This window comes from Drosophila tropicalis, unplaced genomic scaffold, assembly GCF_018151085.1.
Source record: "Drosophila tropicalis isolate 14030-0801.00 unplaced genomic scaffold, ASM1815108v1 contig_593, whole genome shotgun sequence".
Taxonomy (NCBI): Eukaryota; Metazoa; Arthropoda; class Insecta; order Diptera; family Drosophilidae; genus Drosophila; species Drosophila tropicalis.
The window spans coordinates 11,880,316-11,895,956 of record NW_027173070.1 but is presented as its reverse complement, the minus strand read 5'-3'; the positions used below and the strand labels follow the sequence as shown (position 1 = coordinate 11,895,956).

The window sequence follows — 15,641 nt, the reverse complement described above, 5'->3', positions numbered from 1 at the left end:
GAGATTCACATATTGTTTATTAATTTAAAAATATTACCAAAATAATAAATACAAGATGACAGATATTTTCTAATAAATTGATCTTTAGAAACTTTTTTAAAAGGTCATTTGATCGTCAAAGTTATATCAAAGTAGAATTGATAAACAATTCTACCAAAATTTCTATTGCGAAAAATAAAATGAGACGTGCTTAGAAATTTGAAGGCACTGTAAAGAGTTTTTTTTTTTTCATTTTTGTTGTTTATTGTGGTGTAGCCAATTGTTAATGTTAACTATATAGTTGATGGAATGGGTTTTAGGGGGGAGTCAAAAGGTTGGAGTTCCTTTCTACCGTTTTGCTGAAATATTTGCTGCGTGGCTGCTTTTGGCATTCATTTGGTGGTCAGACCGGATTGGATCCGGACTCTGGACTGTAAATGGGTACCCAGACTGAATCCTTTGTCCTGTGTCCTGTCTGTGCAATAATATCTAACAAAGCGCCAAGCGCCAATTCTCTACCATTTTTGTGTGTATTATTGACGTTATTGACTTGGCTTTGCCATGTCCGCCAGCTGTGACCAGGCCATAGCAATGTCTGCGGCTGTGTTTATTTTTTTTTTTGGTTTTTCTATTTGTCGATGCCAGCAACAGCAACAAAAAAGTTACATAAAAAAGAAAGGAAAGGAAAATTTATATTTCACCCTCGTTTTCTTTTTCATTTTCAAAGAATATTTGTTGCCCCTTTTTGGCTAGCTGGCATTTTTGGCTCCTTTTTTTTGCGTTCTGTTTGTATTTTAACTTTCGTTTTCAATTTTCAGTTGTTGGCTTTTTGCCACGCCCCCTCTCCTACGCGGCTAGCTAGCCCATAAACGGTAGCGTAAAATGCACCTGGAGAAGCAGCAGACAATGGCAACAAAAAAAAAAAAAAAAAAAGAAATGTGGGAGAAAATATAGCAGCTTTTTTTTTTGCTTTATTGCTGTTTGTGAAAAACCTTTTAAGAGGTTTTTAATGCCCATATTATTGCGGTTTTTTCACATTTCGTTTTTAAAGTTTAATCATGAACGTATTTGTGTTTGCCCACTCTCTTTAGTTGATCTAAGGCAAGTCGAGAGTCCGAGGGTCCCTGAATTATTCCTTTCAACATTGAGTTGGCAACAAATTGAATCTGTTGTCGGTGGCTAAATAATAAGCATCAATTATTAATTAAATATTAATTGGAATGATGCTCATTAAAAAGTTGACAGAGCATAAAAAATTTCGTAGCAAAAGCCGCACACATATTTAATTCGATTGCGTTCATTGCCAACGCTGATGAGTTCTAATCAAATTGCCAAGAGCCAGCCCATCCATTCTCGTTCCCCCACACACTCAGTCAGTCGTGGCAGTCAGTCAGTCAAGGCTTGCTGCTTATCGATTACATCTCTCGTCAGGCCACAAAAGCAGTAGACACGCCCCCTCCCATTCCGTCACTTGGGCCCCAACTACCGAACTTTTGACTTTGGGGGCATTGATGTGAGGGGGTGACGACTGACTGACTTTCGTCCCGGTAGTCGTCGGCTTAGTGTTTTGGAGTGTGGCAAATAAATTGACATTTATCTGTGTGTAACAAGATCAAGTATACGCTATGTTGCCTGCGATTTCATTAATGATGCATGTGGTTGTTTGCCGCCAGCCATACAGTCTGTGGTGGTGCTGCTGCTGCTTTAGTTCCCATTCCTTGCCAATTGAAGTAAACCAACGTGGCGTATGCGTAATTTATAATATATGTAGGTACCCGTGTATTGGGCGGTTGTACGGCGGCTATGACCTCGGCACGCGAACACAAATTAAAACGGAAACCTCAACTGTCAAGTTCGAGTTTTCTACTAAGTACCTACTAACCAACACCCCGCACTCTCTCTCTCTCTCTCATCTGTGTTTTGGGTTAACATGCGTCATGTTTTGCTTAAAAGCCAGAAAGTGGCCTCATCAGGAAAAACAAAAATGAAAAAGTTCACTTGACATTTTGATGTGTGCGGCGATTAAAAGAAACCAAGTAGAAGCATTCAAAATGCACTTCATGCTGAAAAGAAAACTTTTTCTGCTAACTGAACATTTCAATCTAATAAGAGAGAGGAACAAATGAACTGGTTCCACTATTCAATTGAAAGTTTGTTATTTAGTTTAGTAAAATGCTTTAAATCATGCCCATGTGACATTACTAATGTTGATTAGGTCACAAGAAGACCGTTAACTATGCATTCGAAATATATAAAACGATAAGACAAAGCGTAATACTTAGAATAATTTATTTTCCAATGACTTTTTAGTTAGTAGTTAATATTGAAAATATTTAGTTAAAGCTAAAATCTAAAATGATTCCTTCTTGTGTCATTTATGAAATATTCGCTAACAATTAAATATTCCCCTTATCAGGCAGCTCTTTACCCTCAAGTTAGACGATTTTGTTTTAGTTTGTCCGAACAGCAACAGAACTAGTTCATTACTTAGTCATCTCAAATGCATATGTAGGTTTGACTATGATGCGTGTTTTTAGCATGTTGCACATGCAACTAGTTATTTACCACACGTTATTTTTGCTGGCAAGTTAAGACGTTTGCCTAGTTGACAGTGATGAGAACTTTGTTGACAGGTAAGTTTGCCCATTTTGGTTGCCTAACCATAATAGGGCTGTTGGCCCCCAGTTCACGGATCGATAAGATAATTTACAGCTTTTTATATTTTACTCATTTCTATTGTGCCATGATAAGGTTATCTACTATTACACAGTTGCTTACAATCTAAATCGGTTGTACATCTACGATAATGCCATGGTCACTAGCCAAAAGGAAGGCTGTCTTACTCAATCGCAGAGGAATTTGAGTCTCTTTGGCAGGAACAAATTTAAAATTTTGAAGCAGTTTGGCTAAGCCAACAATCGATTGCATTTCGCCAAAGCGAGCACCAATGCAATTCCTGGGACCTTGGCCAAAGGGTTGCCAAGCCATGGAATGACGTTGCTCCACAGCCTCATGGCTAAAACGATCGGGATCAAACTTTTCGGGATCAGGATAAATTTCAGGATCATGATGTATGGCATCGGCGGGTATTATCAACTGAGTGCCAGCTTCAAAGACATCATTGGTTCCAGGAACTGGATAGTCTTTCTCGGCTACACGAATCAGAATGGGAAGAATTGCCCATTTGCGGAGGGTCTCTGAAGAGAAGCATGGAGAAAAACGTCAATGCTAGAGTTAGGCGACAATATTACATACAAGCTACTCACCATTGAATATTTGCTGGATATATTTCAGTTCTTTGATTGCTTCATAATTAAATTCACCATGTTTGGCCAGAACTTGCTTGACTTCCAGTCTAGCCTTATCCTGAATGTCCTGATTAATGGACAACTCATAGAGTGTAAATCCCATGGTACTTGAACTGGTCTCAAAGCCAGCCACTAGGAAGACAAAAGCCTCAGCAAGAATCTGATTGAAAGTCAAACCTCCCTCCTCTCCTTCGCGCAAACCCATTAACAAATTGAGGAAATCGCTTCTTTTCACATTGTTCTTATCACGATAATCAATTGTTTCTTTAACTACACGCGCGTAGAATTCGCTCACATTATCGGGTGCTATCTTTACATGCAGTTTTTTAGCTATCTTGGGGAAAGTATTGATCAGGCCCATGGCTAGCGGTCCATGTCGACGGACAGTAAATAGGGTTCTAGAAATAACACGGAACTCTGCATTCGGATCCTTCAGACTATTGCAGTCCAAGCCAAAGGCACAGCTGCCAATCACATCGATTGTGAAACGAGACAACCAATCTTTGATTTCAACAGCTGCTTCACCATTCTTCTTCACTTTGGCAACTTCCTTATTCAAAAGGTCAACAAAGCGATCGCCAATTTCCACAATTATTGGAAGCATTTGATGCATTTTCAATGCGGTAAATGTGGGAGTTAGTTTGGTGCGCATGTTCCTCCACTTCTGACCATCCAGATTGAACAGATGGGCTGTGACTGGGTCATCCTCTTCGTTGTGGTAATTGCCACGATTTGCAAAGTTCTGGAAATCCTTTATCATCACCTGTTTGATCAAATCCAGATCAAGAAGGACTGGATTGGGTCTAAGGCCAACAAAAAAGCCGGCAAATTTCGCCTTGCCCTTGTATTTGGAATAAAGCTCACGGAAAGGGTCCCGGAAAGTCTTAGTTTTGCCAACTTCGGCCGTGTTTCCATAGATCCAAACGGGTTTGTCATGCAATATACCACGTCTGGCAAAATAACTATAACGATGTTGCAGAAATAGAGCCGCTAAGGCCAAAATAACACCGATTAACAAGAGAGTGATTAGCCAAACAGCCATTATTATTTATTGTCACCAATCGACACAGTGTTTTCTCTGTGAATTCACTTTGTTTACTGTTCAAAAGTATAGGCGGACGTTTTCTTTATATACATATGTGTTGTTAGCAACCTTATCTAACTATACACAACTCGGGTCTCTGCGGCGAAGTCGTTCATGATGATTTTGCAAAATTGTTTGTTTTGTCTAACTCGCATGATATATTCTGGAATCACTGGGTGATTCCATCGGTCGCGTGTCATTGATTCTTGCGTTTTGCTTAGTCAAATACTATGTGAACTTTGCTAGCTAATCTATGTGTATGATTGGTGGAAGTACTTGCTCTTAGTGATTGTAATGAATGACTACTAAAATAGAATTTTGTGGAAATACTTGTTTATAGTGATTGTAAGGAATGACTACTTAAATAGACTTTGATTTGTCTTTTCCTTACACTTTCTACATAACACCTTTATCATTATACTATTAAAATTATTATTTTAGACAAATTATGATGGACTTTAATATCTAAATATGTATACACACAATCGTATCATTCAGCTACTACAGGCTTTATCTAAGCTTGTAGTAACTTCTTAGTGATAATCGTCAATAATATAGCTATCAATCAAAAATCGCATATCATGTTAAATTAATTATTAATTAATTATTTCAACATTGCTCTTCTTTAGATGATGGCCCAGTCATTAGGTTTAGGTTACTACTAATTTACCTTACTTTAAAGGATTATCTTTGAATATAAAGTTGATGAAATAGAATTAATTAGTTGTAGTAAAGTCGGCTTGATCGATATATCGATATATTGAAGCTATCATTACAATTCGGCGTTACGGCAAACGCCTTAAAAACTTGTATTCCCATAAATATGGAAATGTACTTTCTAATATCTTTTATCTACGCAGTTCTGGTGTTATAAATTATTCTTCTTCTCGTTTAAGCTGGCCAACTTTGAAGCATTTTTGAAGCATCGAAAAGTTAACTGATAAGTTTTTAATAAAAATTAAATAAGAATATCACCCCGTCTATCAAAATATATTTATCCATGTATGCGTGAAAGCACAGAAGAAAGTGCACCTAAATAAATACGTTTAGAAGATAATGACGCCCTGAGACCTAAATCCAAAATCAATTAGAACAATCGTTGCCAATCTGCTCAAAATTCAAGTTAATAAAAATAAATAAGTAGTTCAACATCCAACTTAGGTTTTAATAATGTATTTTAGTCTTAAGTTTTATTTTACAACTTTTGAACATCTAATTTTATGCCAGTTTCTGGCGATGTTAGGAAAACGGTCTTACTCAATTTCAATGGAATTTGAGTATCTTTCGAAGGAACAAATTTGAAATTATGTACAAGTGTTGCCAAGCCAACAATCGATTGCATTTCGCCAAAGCGAGCACCAATGCAATTTCTGGGACCAGAACCAAAGGGTAGCCAAGCCATGGCATGACGTCGCTCCACAGCCTCGGGGCTAAAACGATCGGGATCAAATTTTTCTGGATCGGGATAGATTTCAGGATCATGTTGTATGGCTTCGACGGGAATAACCAAATGCGTGCCAGCTTCAAAGACATCATTGGTTCCAGGTACTGGATACTTCTTCTCAGCTTGACGAAATAGTATAGGAAGAATGGGCCATAGGCGCATGGTTTCTGGAAAAGAATATAACTTATGAATATTTCTTACGGTTATCAAGAGACGTTTTCTCAACTCACCATAGAATATTTGTTGCATATATTTTAGTTCTTTAATCGCTTCATAGTTCAATTCACCATGTTTGGCCAGAACTTGCTTAACTTCCTCCCTAGCTTTGTCTTGAACATCTTGATTGGTAGCCAACTCGTAGAGGGCAAAACCCATGGTACTTGAACTGGTCTCAAAGCCAGCCAGAAGGAAAACAAATGCTTGGGCAAGAATTTGGTTAAAAGTCAATCCTCCATCCTTTCCTTCACGCAATTCCATCAAGATATTGAGAAAATCATTACGTTTCACATTGTTCTTATCGCGATAATCAATTGAATCTCTGACCACACGGGTATAAAAGTCGCTGGCGAATTTCGGTGCAACTTTAATGTGTAGTTTGCGGCCGATATTAGGGTAAGCATTGAGTAGACCCATTATTATTGGATTCAAGCGGCGTTCCGTAAAGAGGCGCCGACTAACAGCTCGAAATTCAGCATTGGGATCCTCGAGGCTGTTGCAATCCAAGCCAAAGGCACAGCTGCCAATGCCATCGAGCCAGCCAATCTTTGATTTCAATAGAAGCCTCATTATTGTGCGATGAAGCCTTAACCTGGGCCACTTCTTTATTCAAAAGTTGGACTAATCTATCGGATATCTGCACAACTATTGGAAGCATTTGATGCATTTTCAATGCGGTAAATGTGGGAGTTAGTTTGGTACGCATGTTCCTCCATTTCTGACCATCCAGATTGAACAGATGAGCTGTGATTGGGTCATCCGCCTCATTGTAGTAATTGCCACGATTTGCGAAGTTCTGGAAATCCTTGATCATCACCTGTTTGATCAAATCCAGATCAAACAAGACAGTATTGGGACTCATACCAAAATAGAAGCCGGCATATTTTGCCTTGTTCTTGTATTTCTCGTATAACACTCGGAAAGGATCACGCACAGACTGAGTCTTGCCAAGACCCGCTGTGTTTCCGTAGATCCAAACGGGTTTGTCATGCAATATACCACGTCTGGCAAAATAACTATAACGATGTTGCAGAAATAGAGCCGCTAAGGCCAAAATAACACCGATTAACAAGAGTGTGATTAACCAAACAGCCATTATTATCTACGACTTTATTTTTGATTCTCAATTATTGTCACTAATCGGCACAGTGTTTGCGCTGTGAATTCACTTTGCTTACTGACTGATTTAGTCATTTTTTCGCGCTATATATTGAATGCCTACGCAATCTAATCTCACAAGTTCGGGGTTGCCTCACGATGAATGGGCACAAATTTTATGTCTACTCTTGCCCCAGGTTTGATTAGAATTCTCCATTCAATATGAGTACGCATTGATTAGGGTGTAGACAGGCGTTTTTTTGTACAAATACTACACGTATATTTTCGTTTTGTTTGTTGTCTTTGAGTACAAAAAGTTTACTTTTAAGTAGTAATAAATTAAGAAATTAGCGGTTAGCACAAAGTAAATGCAGTGATATGTTCTAAAAGCTAAAAAAGAGCAGCTAACTATGTATGTCTAAAAAATCTAGTCAAGATATGAATACTTCATTTATCTTTAGAAAGTAGAGACAATATTTTGTATTACCTTACCAATTTAGAAGTATTTCATGGATTACCTAACTACTAGGTATACAAAAGTCGCGCTATAACAAGGTGCTTATCTCGACTAATAAATGACGTAGTGTTTGTTTATTTTGGTATTTCCTAACCGGTTTTGCTCTCTCGTTTTGCACTGGACATATCAAACAGTTCTCACTGGTAGTATCTCTCTTATTCGCAGTGAAAAGCAAAGTCATTCTAACAACAAAAATTGTGTTGGGTGCTTATTATTATCACACAAAACACGAAAAACAGAAGTTTGTACATACATAAATGTACTTAAATTAGTTAATCTAAAAATAAATAAATATGGGTGACACATTCACAAGTGGAGTGGTCATGTACATACATACATATATGGGAAAAAGTTTGTCAATTTTTAAGTAGGTTATTAGTAAGAAACAAATGTCTTTTAAATTCTTTCCCTACACGATGAAAATAATCATTTGATTTTGCAAAAATTGAATATTTATTTATTTAATATATAAATTGAAAAGAATTGAATCCTATTCAGCATTTATTCCATTAAGAAACTAAATGGATTGAACATCCAATACGATTCCCGAATCGGAGGACAATAGGAAAGATTTCTTATCGAGTTGCAATGGAATAGGAGTCTCTTTGGCTGGTACGAATTTGAAATTCTTTAGAAGCAGAGCCAAGCCAACAATCGATTGCATTTCACCAAAACGAGAACCAATGCAATTGCGAGGACCCGAACCAAAGGGTAGCCAGGTCATGGCATGGCGTTGCTCCACAGCTTCGGGGCTAAAACGTTCTGGATCGAATTTCTCCGGATCGGGATAGATTTCGGGATCATGTTGTATGGCATCGGCGGGTATAATCAACTGAGTGCCTGCTTCAAAGACTTGAGAATTGGTGCCAGGAACCGGATAATCCTTTTCGGTTAGGCGAGTTAAAATAGGAAGAATTGGCCACTTGCGCATGGTTTCTAAAGTGAAAGAGAGTTAAATTTGTTTGAAGTTGAATTAAAATACCAGACTTACCATATAACACTTGTTGCAAATATTTCAATTCCTTCATGGCCTCATAAGTTAATTCACCGTGCTTGCCTAAAATTTGATTAACCTCCTGTCTGGCTTTCTCTTGAACATCTTGATTCAAAGCCAACTCGTAGAGAGCAAAGCCCATGGTGCTTGAACTGGTCTCAAAGCCGGCCAAAAGAAATACAAAGCATTGAGCTGCTATTTGGTTAAAAGTCATACCATCGACTGCTTCACGCATCTCCATAACTAGATTTAAGAAATCGCCACGTTTGATATTATTCTTGTCACGATGATCTATAGATTCTTTGATCACACGTAAATAAAACTCGGCCGCATAGTCTGGAAGGAATTTCATATGCAATTTACGTGCCAAATTGGGATAAGTGTTCATTAAACTCATGACAATGGGACCATGACGACGTTTTGAAAGCATTCGCCGACTTACGGCGCGGAACTCGGCATTAGGATCCTTGAGACTGTTGCAGTCCAAGCCAAAGGCACAACTGCCAATGACATCGGTGGTAAAACGGGCCAATAGATCCTTGACTTCAACAGCTGCCTCACCATTGTTGGATACGGCGCGAGCTTTAAGCATTTCCTCGTTCATCAAATTAATAAATCTATCGCCAATTTCCACAATTATCGGATACATGTGATGCATTTTGAGTGAGGTAAATGTTGGAGTGAGTTTGGTTCGCATATTGCGCCACTTTTGACCATCCAAGTTGAAAAGATGAGCCATCAGTGGATCATCCTTTTCATTGTAGTAATTGCCGCGATTGGCAAAATTCTGGAAATCTTTGATCATCACATGTTTGATCAAATCCAAATCGAGTAATACTGCCGTCTGACGCGTGCCCACATAAAAGCCACCGAATTTTTCCTTGCCCCTGAATGTATTGTAAAACTCCCGGAAGGGATCGCGAAGACTTTGGGTTTTGCCAACCTTATCCATGTTGCCAAAGATCCATTTCGGTTCCAGCTGAACTACCCCCCGTCGCGTCCAATAGGTATAACGACGATGTAGATATAGCAAGATTAACGCCACTATGGCGCCAATCAGATAAAAACTCAGACAACAAAATGCCATTACGTTTACCTGAAGAATTCACTTTCAATTTCGTTTACCAACTGAGCTGACCGAGTTGCAGAACAGCTACATTTATATACCACAAAGCAGGACTTATCTTATCGCTATTTTTGACTAAATGTACGTGCAGACTACTCTTTAGTTTTATCGCTCTTTTCTATATATTTCATAATTTAAGTGCTAATTTGCAGTAACAGAGTTCTCGACTCTACTAAGTTTGAGTCAAACACAACGTATTTGAATTGTGACTCAATGTGTGTCACATTGCATGAATTGGCCAAAAAACATAATTAAGAGAAATTTACTTCATTCAAGAGATAAAGAGATCCAAAATATAACTCTTCTCATCAAATTCTTAAAAGAAAACTCCGACCAAAAGAGATTTATGTAAATTAAATTGAAACCAGATGAATTCTTAAATTTAGATGTGGTTAAAATAACCGATTGATTTGTTCTAGAAATATATTGTTTACATGCAAATATTGTCACCAAAATAATTAATGCATATTTTAATGTATTTCATTCATACAATATTTAATATATATGTATAAATAATATTTGCAGACTGAAAAATGCTTTGCTTAAGTTTTATTAAATTTATATGCAATTCTCGGTAATTTTTGTGGCTAAATGCCTACTTACTTTATTTTCTTTAAAACTGCAATTTGATGTTCTAGTTCTGTTTCTGAAAGTAAAACCAAATATTTCAATTATTCTTTCAATGAAATTCACAAATTTAGAATTTAAAAGTAAAGATTTTGAGAACTTAAAATGTTTAATCAAAGTTTACAATGCCATCCTAAAAGTAGACTATATTTAATATATACTTATGCAAGGCAAAAATAAGTACTTACTAATTTGACTATATAAGGAAAAATTGGTTAAGCTGGCTCAATTAGACTAAAAATAATAAAACCCAAAAAGATGTTAAGATATCAAAGACAAAAGTACAAAAATTTAGTGAAACCTTTTAGATGACCACAGGTAGTTAAAACAAAAGCTTCAAAAGGACTAGTTAACCACATTTCATGTTATGAGTTTCTAAAAATTTCCACAAAAAAAAAAAAAAAAAAAAAAAAGTTACAAAAATGAAAGGTTTTTACATATTTTGTCCCTTAAAACTGTTGCTTTTGAAAACAAAAAATGCAAAAAAGGAATTGAAATTGAATTAATCCTGCTATCCTTCATTCTTTTTCCTTCCTGCATAACCTCAATTTTTTCTTCCCTGTTGCTTTTCAATTTTACACCACTGACCCATATATTCGTTTTTTGTTTCTTTACAGACGACGACTATGACATAATTGCCTGCCAGACCAAAACCAAAAAAAAAAAAAGAGGACACTTCACTCATACACACACACACACACATACTCAGAGATAGAGTGAAAGAGAGAAAAAGGTAAGTCCCAATTTACAACACGGAAATCACACATAAAACCAATTTGTAGCTACCATCTATGCAACCATCCATCGCATCTCTGTAGCTCTTAGTCTACTTTGCTCAACCTGTTGAAGTTTTGGGCCAATTTAAAGGGCCAAGAGCAGAAGTTGCCATCAAATTTCCTGGCCAAGCAAAAATGATAGCATTTTAATGCAACACGGAAATGCGCTCAGCGCAAAATCCATTTGCACAAGCTTAAAAAGCGAGAAAGAAAAAAACAAACAAAAAGAGGACACAGCGAGCTCTTTCATTTCCGCCAATAAAAAAAATGAAAAGAAAAGATGGAAGGAAAAGGGAATTGCAGAAAATGGAAGCGGGAAAATCTAAGCCACAAAAGAAGCACCACAAATAGTAAACTTGCATACGATGTGAAATTAATTAAAAGCGCATCAAAGTCACCTACAGAAAATAGGGAGTTTCAATGTCAGGTGGCAACGCTAAAACTTAAAAAGTTGGCAACTGTAAACCGATTATCTCCTGGAAAGTATGAAAATATTTGCCTAATCTCTCTCCCTCTCTGAAACCTATGAGCCAGGACTTGAAAATATTTTATTTCCACTGCCTTTGCCAACTCTCTGAGTAAATGAATTTAAATTACTTTTACGTGCTGATTTTTCCATGCGCAGGACATACACCCACACACATACACACTCACAAATCATGAATAAATAAATTTTATGCGTAAATATAATTCAATTTGCGTATAAAAAAAGGAGCAAAGGAAAAAAGGAGAGTGAAAACATGTAAAGTATGTGGCAGAGAGAACATACACCAAAGCAAAGTGTTTTTTCCCCTCCAAAAGCGACCATAAAAGATACTCGGCCATAAGCGGCATAGGCAACTTCGAAAGGGGCCTCTAAAACTGCATATTCTATTCGTCTATGAAGATCAGATCGGTTAGTTCTTTAACGAAAGAAACTTCGTCATAGTTATTTCATGAAGTGACTATGATCCTTCAAAAGTATTGCATATGTGAAGTAGCTAAATGAAAGTAGTCTCAATGTGTCTGGATGAAAAACTTAACAGCTATTCTTTGCAATGATCCCATATCCTTTTCTTATTACTGCAAAATATCTGGGCTGGATGATCCTTGTTGGCCTTTATTTTTGAGGTTTTACTTTAAATAAATAGTTCATTTGACTACACAAAAGTTTGACGTTTTCAGAAATCATAATTTCTTTAATTAGAAACTTTTTTAAGAAGGTTGCCACAATAGATTTGTTTTTCTTTTTTTTCCCATTATTAATAGTATTAAAATTTTCCATTTTCTCCACCCATGACTTCAATATTTAAACTCCCTTACCTTGACTTCTATAGGCTCAGGGACTTCATTGGTTTTCATTGAGTTTGGTTTACTCTGTCAAGTTATTTTTATAAAAGGTTGATGCTTCGGTTCGTGCTCGGGCTATTAATTTATTGATTTAAAGCATTTTATTTAAGATTCATATTGATTTGCTCTCCCACCATACACACTCATGCTAGTGGAACCCATAAATCACTCAACGAAACAGATCAACAGGTTTTTGTTGGGGACCATGCCAACTTTTTCTTTCCACTCCCTCGTCTCTTTCTCTTTCATTGATTTTTCTTTGCCCTCAAATTGGGTAGCCTGCATTCAATTAACAATTGAATTTATTGGGGGAGACAAACACGGAGAGAAAAAGAGTCGTCGTATCGAGTCGAGTTCGAGTCCGAGTTGAGGAGCCGAAAAATTCGCCTCGTTTCCAGCTGCCAACTGCAATTAAAAGGCAATGAATTTTCTCGGGGCGTATTGGCTAAATATATGTATGTGTGTGTGGGTGGTTGTCGGAGACAGGGGGTTGGATGGGGCGGCGGATGAATGGCTAGGAAGTGGCCTGTTAGATGGCAGCCGGGTGTATTGGGAGGCGTGGCATACTTTGCTTTAAAAGCGAAAACACTTAAATTAAATTGTGTTCAACAGCTGGAAATGAACAATGGCAGTCAAAATGAAAGCGGAAACTAGGCAAAATCTAACTTAGTGTTTGATTTCTCCTTTTTTCTTCCTAGTAACTTTTGCTTCAGCTTTCTTTGGAAAGTTGTTGCTAAGTATAATGAAGATACATATTACGGTATATGTACTTATAGTTGTCAGGTCTAAAGCATCAAAATATACAAGTTTCTATTAGAGAGATATCACTAAAGGATTTAGCCTTAGGACTTTGCACATAATAAAATATATAATAAGAAATAAAAAGGTAGCTGCCAACTTGAACCCTTTTTTTACACCTCGCCTTTGCCCTTTATAGAACGATTTCTCTTTTTATAACAATCTTTTCAAAGCAAAGTTCTGAGTTCTTATTTTTGTACAATGAAAACAAATTAAAGATGATACTTTTCCAATTTTAATTAAGGCTAAATCATTAAGACATTAAAGACATAAAGTAAAATAAGTTTTGAGTGGACAAAAACTAGTCTCTAGTTCCTCTTTTCCCAAATAAGATTTCAAAAGGGTATCTAAAAACTGTTTCATTGAAGTCAAAAGTCATGTTCCTGGCTTATTAATATAATTAATGGATAAACTTAAATGAAATAGTTTTCCATTAAGTTTATGACTTTTCTTAAATTATGAGCAAATGCTTTAAATTTAAAATCTGATTGTATTTGGCAACAGTTTTTCTGTGTTCATTTTTCATGATTTCCACATTTTATGATACAAATGGAATTTAGAAATTTTCTTTTGTTGTTTTGTATTTTTCGTTCTTTTTCTTTTTCCCCTCTCTGGGTCGGAAAACGCAACAGCTGTCGCTGAGTTTTTCCCTCCCTAGACTCGCCATTCATGATAATAAAATTATTAACGTGTTAATGCCGTCGACTTATTTAGCTGCCAATTAATAAATTTTAAATTCAGTTTCCTTTTTTTTGTGCTGTTTCTCATTCCCTTCCTCTCATCCTCTTTGGCTGTTGCTCTATATGCGTCTGGCATATTAATGAGCATTTGTTTTTTTGTATTTTGTTTTTTTATTTTTCGGGTGGGAGACTGGCGTAAAATTTATGTGTTTCAGGTTAAATTCTTGGAATATTTTTCATTTTGTTTGTTCATTTGTTAAATTGAAATTTATGTTTGTTAACTATGAACAACAATTTTTAGTTGTTTTTTATACAACATTTTTGCGCCTAGTAAACATTTTCGTTGTTTTAACCCTTTGGTCGAATAGAGTTGGGCAACAACTATGCCATTTAGATATGTATTTAAAATTATATTTAGTTCAATCTTAAAGCACACCTTGAGTTTGTGTGTGTGTTTGTGTGTGTTTTTGTATGGGAGTGGGCTGGTCATAAATTGTTCGCCCTTTTCACTTTGTTTCCCCAGACAGACGCCTTCACCGCAAACTTTGACCCAAATTTTCAGGAGCTCATTTGCATAGTCCTGTGAGTAAAACACACACACACACACATACATACATACACTTAAAGTGAATTAAAAATGAAATCTACTTAAATATTTAACTGGCACATACGACTATACATATCTTTCTCTCTCTATCTCCGCTAACCCTTTCACTCCTTTTCAAGTCTCTAGAGGGCAATCCACAAAAACACAAAAAAAAAAAACTAAAGAGAAAACTCTAATTGTTATATGTTTATCCTAACAGCAAATAGTAGGAACACACTAGTCGAGAGCCCAGTGAGACCTGCCCCAACTGATTCCACCACGTCATACCCATTACTCTTTCTCGCTCTTGGTCCCTCTTGGCTGGCTGGGGTTCTCATGTTTTTTGGGAGACGCCATTGTGTCCCATTGCCGGGTTTGGTCACTCGTTTTTTTTCAGACTTTTTTTGGTTCCCAGCTCCTTTTTTTAATGTATTTCACTTTATTTTGTGAGTGTGTGTATGTTTGTGTTCGAAAAAAGGTTTGCGTGCCAAATTATTGTGCCAGTGGCCTAAAGTTTGTTTGCCTTCAGCTCTTCGACTCTTGCTTCTTTTTTTTTTTTTTGTTTGCCCTCCTACTTTGCATACCCTTTGGCTATATCATAAAAGGGTAGATTAATGACCCCTAAAATTTATATATTCTTCTTTAGCAATAGCAACCCAAATGCTCTAGCCTTATATGTGAGCAATTTTATTTGGTATAACTTTAGAGTTAGATATAATAAATTTGGTATGAGAACTTTGTTCAGGTTGTAAGCACTTTAATTCTGTTCAAGGTTTTGACCTCTTTTTAATATATTTGTAGGGTATCTCTAGGTCACCCAAGTTTTGCCTAGAGTACTCAATTTCTCTTCCTGTTTTTGTTTTTTTGAATCAGCAGCCAAAGTGCGTTGTACTTTTCTATATAGGCGTTTTTTTTTTTTTTACATTTTATGTTGGCTTTTTCGTGGCTGTGGCAATGGAAAAATCAATAAAGCAAACGTGACGTATGGAAAAGCAAAAAAAAAAAAAATAAATGATTCAGGGGTAGAAATTATCCGGCAGTTTAGAGCATTTGCTAATTGCAGGGAGCAAAAACGAAAA

General features: G+C 36.6%; 3 protein-coding genes and 1 long non-coding RNA gene across 4 annotated transcripts in view; 1 reads left to right on the top strand and 3 right to left on the bottom strand.

Annotated features, from left to right (window-relative positions):
• Window positions 1-15,641, bottom strand: part of LOC137575828 (uncharacterized) — an 83,868-nt gene that overhangs the window by 4,603 nt on the left and 63,624 nt on the right. The window contains exon 2 of the long non-coding RNA XR_011032243.1: window positions 10,370-10,412. This is a non-coding gene — a long non-coding RNA (uncharacterized lncRNA). The remainder of the gene's footprint in view (window positions 1-10,369; window positions 10,413-15,641) is intronic.
• The window catches only part of Fili (Fish-lips), a 103,075-nt gene that overhangs the window by 64,476 nt on the left and 22,958 nt on the right, over window positions 1-15,641 (top strand). The window contains exon 2 of the mRNA XM_068288492.1: window positions 11,011-11,126. The gene's annotated coding sequence lies outside the window, so the exon portion shown is untranslated. The remainder of the gene's footprint in view (window positions 1-11,010; window positions 11,127-15,641) is intronic.
• Window positions 2,677-7,141, bottom strand: LOC137577762 (uncharacterized). The gene is given in 5 exon segments (XM_068291315.1): window positions 2,677-3,176; window positions 3,246-4,321; window positions 5,571-5,982; window positions 6,046-6,560; window positions 6,562-7,141. Coding segments are annotated over 5 exon segments (2,985 nt in total). The 5' UTR covers window positions 7,128-7,141; the 3' UTR covers window positions 2,677-2,760.
• Window positions 8,164-9,727, bottom strand: LOC137577761 (cytochrome P450 6a8-like). The gene is made up of 2 exons (XM_068291314.1): window positions 8,638-9,727; window positions 8,164-8,582 (listed from the first exon to the last, which is right to left on the bottom strand). Exons 1-2 carry the CDS (start codon window positions 9,725-9,727, stop codon window positions 8,164-8,166), a joined length of 1,509 nt encoding a protein of 502 aa, XP_068147415.1.